The following is an 8,371-nucleotide window of genomic DNA, read 5'->3' as shown; positions in this document are numbered from 1 at the left end:
GAGTTTAGGCATGGAGTCAAAAACAAGGCATAAATAAAAACTTAAATCTTGAGACAATTTTCTTGGCCCTTGCGATTGATTTGTCATATATGTTAACACACACATCCACATTAAATCCATAAATAATACGCGAAGGGATGAGGATGGGGAAGGAGTGGACAGAGAAAGTAGGAATGTGACTCGTGCTTCATGGCAGCTTCACATCTTCAGGCGAGACAACTAAATTATGACCCAGAAACTGTTTGGTTTCCAATGAATCTTAGCAGATCTTTTCCACACGATGCACATTGTCATGACCACCACATCTAATAAACACTAGATCTTATGAACTTGCATGAGCCTGTGCGAGCCTTGTTTAGAAAATCCCTTACCTGTCTTACGCAGTGGAAAGTTATTTTTGGGATCACATGAGATCAGTCCCGGGTGCAAGGCAGCTTGAGATATGTTCTGTGCTGCTGAATTCTGCTCCATTGTGGCGTAGTGCTGCATCCTATAGAAATGCATTATCATCTTGAGTTGGCTGCATCAATATAAAACACAAGTACAACATAGAGTAATGTGGAGGAAGTTGCCTCCGACAGCAAGATTGGGCAGCATCCCTCCTCACCCAACCCACCTCCATGCGTGTATGTATGAATCAAAGGGAGGCGCAAAGCACCCCTCCCTTTATATACACAAAGAATTAAGTTAAGCACCCCTACACAACGAATTAAGGTAAGCACCCCCTAATATATATTCTTTGTGTATATGTATACATTGGCATATATTCTAAGGTATGTGAGATCAAATAATGATTGGTATGACATTAGCAATTATCCATTGATGAAATTGAGTGATCAAAGTGAAAAAAAGTGATTGGTTGAGTCAGTGATCCGATCACGTGGGTCCTACACACGTTATTGACGCAAAGATCGCTAGAGGTCTTCTCAGAACAATGACTGTACGTTAGAAAACATAAACGTCATCCACACTGTCCGTGATGGACCTATAGCTCCATACTTAAATTGAGGTGAAAATATGCCTAAAATTCCCAAAAAATTTCACCTTAAATTATTCAGAATAAAATATTGAAAACGGCATGATTGTTATGTTTTTATGTGACCATAATATCACTTCTCCAGAAAATATAGCAATATCATGGGTATATTACACTGTTTTGACGACAACAAACTTGTAATGTGTGAGGTTGTAAAAAAACGGGGGGGGTGCTTAACTTAATTCTTTGTGTATATAAGGGATCGTTTCTCTGTATGCAGCTTTAACATGGGGACTGAAAATATGTTTCTCAGCTTCTACTGGACGAAATCGGCTGCAAATTTCAAAAGTGAATGCTTTGTACGTTGACGTAATACGTTTCACATTTCAGCAAAGTCCGTTTATGCATTCTTGAGTTATATTTAGAAAACCCTCAAAATCAGGTGGGTGTTTGTCCATCCGTCCGTCCCCCCAAAATAGGTTGGCAATCATATCTCAAGGACGATACATTGAAACCAGATGAAACTTGGAATATACGTAGTGTGTTCAAAAAGTATCCGACCTTTATTTTTCGTGTGTAAAAAAAAAGAAGCTAGGGAGGCGTTGATTGGTGCACGTATGTAGGCGATCCTATTGCACACGCGTGAATTTTTTCCCACCTGCAGAAGCTGTCATTCGACGGCAGACCGCCGATGAGTGAGGACATGTAAGTGAGCGCCGTCGGATTTTCGTTTTTGACAAAATGACGGAAAAACTTGAACAACGCTACTGCATCAAATTTTGTGTTTTTTGGCCTCAGGGATGTTGGATGCTTCCATTGTGATGACTGCAACTTGGTTTCTGGGTCATACCCATAAACCCAGGACTCATCGCCAGTGATCACTGTGTTGAGGTAGCTGGGATCGCTGTTCACAGTCTCCAGCATGTCCTGTGCGATCTCCAAATGGAGTTGCTTCTGCTCAATCGTTAGCAGCTTTGGTACGAACTTCGCTGAGATTCTCCTGAAGCCCAAATCTTCCTTCATAATGGAATGAACGGTGTTGAATCTTGCGGATCGTTTCCACTTGGGAATCGCCAAGCTTTACACAAAATTTGATGCAGTAGCGTTGTTCAAGTTTTTCCGTCATTTTGTCAAAAACGAAAATCCAACGGCGCTCACTTACATGTCCTCACTCATCGGCGGTCTGCCGTCGAATGACAGCTTCTGCAGGTGGGAAAAAATTCACGCGTGCACATTAGGATCGCCTACATACGTGCACCAATCAACGCCTCCCTAGCTTCTTTTTTTTTACGCACGAAAAATAAAGGTCGGATACTTTTTGAACACCCCGTGTGATGTTCATGCCGGTGTGATATGACTATACATATATATATACACACACACACTACCAGTAAAGAGTTTTACAACACCTCAATTTTTCCAGTTTTTATTGAAGTTTACACAGTTTAATGTCCAGTGAATAACCTGAAATGGTACAAAGGTAAGCAGTAAACTGCTCGAGGTTAAAAAAAAAAGTTTAAGTCAACAAAAACGGGAAAAGAATGTACATTATATTGTGGACTGTGAAATGGATGGACATTATATATTGTGAAAAGAATGTACAAAGAATGTACAAAGGCCTTCTTCAGGGAACAGGTAATGGGTTAACAACTTACAGCTGTTCTGCAGCAATGTAAGTAAATTAAGCCTTGAAAGTTGATGCAAACAATTCTGCCAGGTGTCCCAACCTCTGCTGATTACTTGATTACAAACCCCCGGTCTGTATAAAAGCAGTATTGGAACAGACTGTTATTACACCCTCTGAAGCATTATTTGAACAATATTGCACTGCAGGAAGTAGTATATTGGAAACTGGAGGAAACTCTGACAGGAAGAGGTCTGGCAGACGCAAAGCCACAACAGAATCAGAAGACAAGTTTCTGAGAGTCAACAGCTTGCTTGATTGGTGGCACACAGGACAACAGCTTCAGGCACAGCTTAACACTGGTCAAAGTAGGCAAGTCTCACTTTCAACTGTGAAGAGAACACTTCGAACAGCAGCTTTAACACGTGGAGTGGCAGTAAGAAAGCCATTGCTAGCAGGTCAAAATAAGAAAAAGAGGCTTGCCTGGGCCACAAAGCACTGCCAGTGGACTACTAAAGACTGGAAGAAGGTCTCATGGACCGACGAATCAAAATTTGAAATCTTTGGTTCATCATGCAGGGTTTTTGTTTGCCGTCGAGTAGGCGAAAGGATGGTTCCTCAGTGTGTGACACCAACTGTCAAACATGGAGTAGGAAGCGTGATGGTCTGGGCTCTTTTGCTGGATCCAGAGTCGGTGACTTGCACAGAGTGACTCGCACCCTGAACCAAAAGGGTTACTGCAGCATTTTGCAGCACCATGCAATACCCTCTGCTATATGCCTAGTTGGTCAGGGGTTCATCCTACAGCAAGATAATGACCCTAAACACACCTCCAGGCTATGTCAAAACTACCTTCGAGGAAAAGAACAAGACGGTAGGCTTCGAATCACGGAAGATAATGACCCTAAACACACCTCCAGGCTATGTCAAAACTACCTTCGAGGAAAAGAACAAGACGGTAGGCTTCGAATCATGGAATGGCCAGCACAGTCTCCAGACTTAAACCCCATCGAGCTGGTTTGGGATGAACTGGACAGAAGGGTGGAGGCAAAGCAACCTACAAGTGCAACACTTTTGTGGGAAATTCTGCAACAGTGTTGGGAAGAACTTCCCGAACAATATTTGATTTCCATTGTAGAAAGAATGCCACGAGTGTGTTCGGCGGTTATATCTGCAAAAGGTGGCTACTTTGCCGAGTCAAAATTTTAAATTAAATTTTGTTAAACAAAATGATTCTATGATTTCTTTTTTATCTCCAATTGTTTATTTGTTCTATGCTTAATTCCAGAGTAGAGTACATTGAGACATTAAACTGCGTAAATTTCAATAAAAACTGGAAAAATTGAGGTGTTCTAAAACTTTTGACCGGTAGTGTATATACTGTGTTCAAAAAGTATCCGACCTTTATTTTTCGTGCGTAAAAAAAAAGAAGCTAGGGAGGCGTTGATTGGTGCACGTATGTAGGCGATACTAATGCACACGCGTGAATTTTTTCCCACCTGCAGAAGCTATCATTCGACGGCAGACCGCCGATGAGTGAGGACATGTAAGTGAGCGCCGTTGGATTTTCGTTTTTGACAAAATGACGGAAAAACTTGAACAATGCTACTGCATCAAATTTTGTGTAAAGCTTGGCGATTCCCAAGTGGAAACGATCCGCAAGATTCAACACCATTCATTCCATTATGAAGGAGGATTTGGGCTTCAGGAGAATCTCAGCGAAGTTCGTACCAAAGCTGCTAACGATTGAGCAGAAGCAACTCCGTTTGGAGATCGCACAGGACATGCTGGAGACTGTGAACAGCGATCCCAGCTTCCTCAACACAGTGATCACTGGCGATGAGTCCTGGGTTTATGGGTACGACCCAGAAACCAAGTTGCAGTCATCACAATGGAAGCATCCAACATCCCCGAGGCCAAAAAATAACAAAATTTGATGCAGTAGCGTTGTTCAAGTTTTTCCGTCATTTTGTCAAAAACGAAAATCCGACGGCGCTTACTTACATGTCCTCACTCATCGGCGGTTTGCCGTCGAATGACAGCTTCTGCAGGTGGGAAAAAATTCACACGTGTGCATTAGGATCGCCTACATACGTGCACCAATCAACGCCCCCCTAGCTTCTTTTTTTTTTACGCACGAAAAATAAAGGTCGGATACTTCTTGAACACACTACGTATATATTCTGATTCTGATTTACTATATTATATTACAGAGCATTGGTGCTGCCAAAGTAGTTTATTGGCAAGAGTTATACTGGGTGGTTTGCCATTGTCTTCCCAGCAGCAGTTAAGGGCAGGAATTTGGAATTAATACATGGTGCTTTTTTCCCTGTGCCATGACTGCATATGCAGTACTACCGTCCTCCAGCATAAGTAGATTTAAGAAGAAATATGTGGATGAAACAATTGCTGTGATAGTGTTTACCAGAGATTGTGGTAGCGAGACAATGAGATGGTAACTCCAGGTGCAATGCGTTGCTTCTTGCTCAAAACAAATTCCTGAAGCCGTTGCTTCACCTCAGAACTTGCTGCAGCACCTGTTTCGGACAACTCAGAGTTAGAATCATTTACGTATCAATAATCTATAAGCTCATGTGACATTTATGGCACAAATGAAGTTTAACACATAAACTTGTGAGCTATTGCAAAGTATTGAAGGATAACAACACACGTGGGCTCCTATATTCCCCACGTAATTTCCTTTCCAGATATAATAAGGAATATTAAAATATATGCAAAATTAGTATTGCAATCGTTATTAATTTTAGCTGAGACACATCAAACCTTCATGTTAACATCGTGTTATAACCCCAGTTTTCCCTGTTTGGTGCTCCTACCTAAGAACATGGCTACTGATGCTGATATCACAGGTTCATAATCATTATACAATGTTGATTTGTCTATTTTATATTAATGTCCTTGTCAATCATGTTAAAACTATAATATTATCTTCTAATTTATTTTACTGGAATTTATGTGTCCAAAATCCTTGACAAGTCTTAAGGAGGATACTAAGAACGTTGGATGACCAACTTGATGCCAAGGCAATTTCAGCAGCAGGATGCTGGGGGACTCAACTTTGTGTTCTCTGAGGTAATTATTTTCTGAAATCAAAGGCACAGTCTTTTCCGAGCAATAATGCATACCGGCAACCACATACTTACAGTCGTGGCCAAAGATATTGGCACCCTTGCACTTTTTTCAAATAACTCACAATTTTCTCGAAAAATAAGTTGAAATTGACAAAAACTATTTGGTCTCCACAAATCTTTATTTCACTGTTAATGTTATAGAACTTTTTTTTTTCTTGTATACAAGATCGAGGCTCGTGTAAGAGCTAACATTAATCACAAAAAGACACAATGACACATAAAACATAAGATAAAGGGAGCGGGAGACAAGATGGGGAGAGAGAGGGAAGCATTTGAGAAGCACACAAGTACAACATTTGAGAGCAGGGACATTGGGAGATCTGTGGGAGGGAGAGGACTTGCGGGGAGGAGGCACCGGAAGGGGGGGGAGGGGGGTGGGAGAGGTATAAAACACATGGACACTGCTAGGACTTCCGGGAAAGAAGTCGGAATTTCAAAAAAGTGGATCTCGGGTGAATTAACGGGGGTAGAAAAGATCAAGGTTTCGGATGGGGGAAGACAAGAGATGGTGGTGAACACTCAAAATACCAAATCTTTCTGCCACGTTCCCTCTTGAGACTGAAGGGCACCGTAACCAGAGTTTGGGGAGGTAACACGTAACAATACCAAAATATTTTTTAAATTTCAATAATTTTCAGGAAGAAACGGTGCATTATTTGAAAACAGTGCAAGGGTGCCAATATTTTTGTCCACGACTGTACATCCAATTAAATCCCACCCTAGGGGACACACGCACACACACACACACATATATATATATATATATATATATATATATATATATATATATATATATATATATATACACTCTTGAAGATCAATAAATAAAGTAGAGTATATTTGATTAATCATTTCAGTTTAGTATAAAAAAAATATTAACTACTCACGTTCCCTGCCCTGAAGTTCCTTCATTTCTTTCTGTATGGTCAAAGTCTCTGTAGGAAGCTGTTGTTGCTCCTGCTGTTGCTTTTGATGATGCTGTTGTAGTTGTTGCTGTTGATGTTGCTGTTGTTGTTGTTTTTGTTGATCTTGTTGAACTTGTTGTGCTTGTTGTAGCCTCTTAAGCTCCGAGTTGATTTCTTTCTCAATCCGATCCCTTTCTTGCCGGTGAAACTCCATTTGCTGCTGTTGTTGCTGTTGCTCCTGCCGCTGGTGGACAACCAGTTCCTGATGTTTTTTCAGTGCCAGTATCTGTTGCTGTTGCTGTCAGTGTCAAAAGTCAAATGAGCTGTTCATCACATTGCAGTCTTATTTAAAAAATTATGAATCCCTGTGCAAAATATTACACTAAAAATTAAAATGGTATGGATTGCAGGACTTTATTTGGAAATGCGAAGCAAATATGTAATACATAGCGCTGTATGGTCTGAGAAAAAAATTACTGGGAAGTAAAAAAAAAGATTACTGAACATTCAGATAGTTTCAGCTATACAACGTTCATCTTTGAGATCTGATGGATGGTGAGTAATTTGCATTTACGTGATTGTGCCATAAGTAAAAACCATGAAAAATACAAATCCGAGTTCAGCTAAAATCAACACTCAGTCATTTTTATCATTGAAATTACACTTGTCTAAAAGAGAAATGGTTATTCATACCTTTCCCATGTCCGTTCATGAACTCTGCCACTGAAGGTGGACATCCGGAGTTTATGTTTCACCCCTGTTTGTCTGTTTGTCTGTCTGTCTTGAGCAGAATATCTCAAAAAGTTTTGAATGGATCCATACTAAATTTGGTGGAGAGGTTGGGTATGTGACAAGGACTAAATTGTCAGATTTTGGTGAAGATCCGGATACGATATTTTTTTTTAGTGATTCTTCACCATTGTGGGATGGGTCAAAAAAAACGATATAGGCCCATAGCAGGTTATCTAGAAAATTTATGGACGGATTCGGATGAAACTTGCTGAATGACTTGGATAGGTGACAAGAACAAGCTGATTATATTATGGTTAACGTCCGGATGCAGATCTGGCCTATCAGTGGGATACAATACGTAAACTGTTCAGCCTGGCATGGATTTGCGCTCCACCAAGTGCCGTTCCAGTTAGCCCACCTGGACTTTAGTTTGGGGAGCTTATGCAATTGAGCAGTGTCCGTAGGTAAGTCAGTCAGTGCGCGAGTCTGGAAATGCTCGTTATTTTCGCTTGAGCTACGCATACAGTTTTGATGAAACCTGGCCACTAGCTTCATGTCTGATGCCTAACGAAGGTATAATGACCACGTCAAAATCTGTGCCCAGATTTTGACGATTTTGACGTTTAATAACCCTTGGTAAAGAGTTATGACGTTTTTAAGCATGAACCTTTAAAACCGAGCTCCTCCGTCATTTTTGATCCAATCAAGGGGAAACTTCACAGATCTGTTCAGCATGTCAATCTACTAAAATGTCCTTTTGGAATTTGTGATAGGGCACGTGGTTTGGCAGATATCGTTAATTAAACGAATTTTTTTTTTTTAAAGGATATCTTGTTTATTCTAGTTCTCCTCAAGCCGCACCGCACGCCCTCAGCCTAGTCTCGCGAACGTCAAAAGCGCGACACAGTGCATGCTTTCTGGAGGGGCGGAGCCAAGCCGAGCAACATATACATACACATCGATAAAAATTGATCGTGAACCG

The 8,371-nt window shown here is 40.8% G+C and overlaps 1 protein-coding gene across 1 annotated transcript in view; it reads right to left on the bottom strand.

The window, feature by feature from the left end:
- Nucleotides 1-8,371, bottom strand: part of LOC137430902 (histone deacetylase 4-like) — a 500,554-nt gene that overhangs the window by 400,901 nt on the left and 91,282 nt on the right. Inside the window, exons 3-5 of the mRNA XM_078782462.1 lie at nucleotides 6,640-6,955; nucleotides 5,026-5,137; nucleotides 372-490 (exon numbers count right to left, since the gene is read on the bottom strand). Of these exons, the coding sequence (XP_078638588.1) occupies nucleotides 372-490; nucleotides 5,026-5,137; nucleotides 6,640-6,955 (547 nt within the window). The remainder of the gene's footprint in view (nucleotides 1-371; nucleotides 491-5,025; nucleotides 5,138-6,639; nucleotides 6,956-8,371) is intronic.

This window comes from Myxine glutinosa, chromosome 7 (assembly GCF_964187855.1).
Source record: "Myxine glutinosa chromosome 7, kmMyxGlut1.1, whole genome shotgun sequence".
NCBI lineage: Eukaryota > Metazoa > Chordata > Myxini > Myxiniformes > Myxinidae > Myxine > Myxine glutinosa.
Note: the sequence above shows the minus strand (reverse complement) of the source record. Positions and strands in the feature narration are given on the sequence as shown.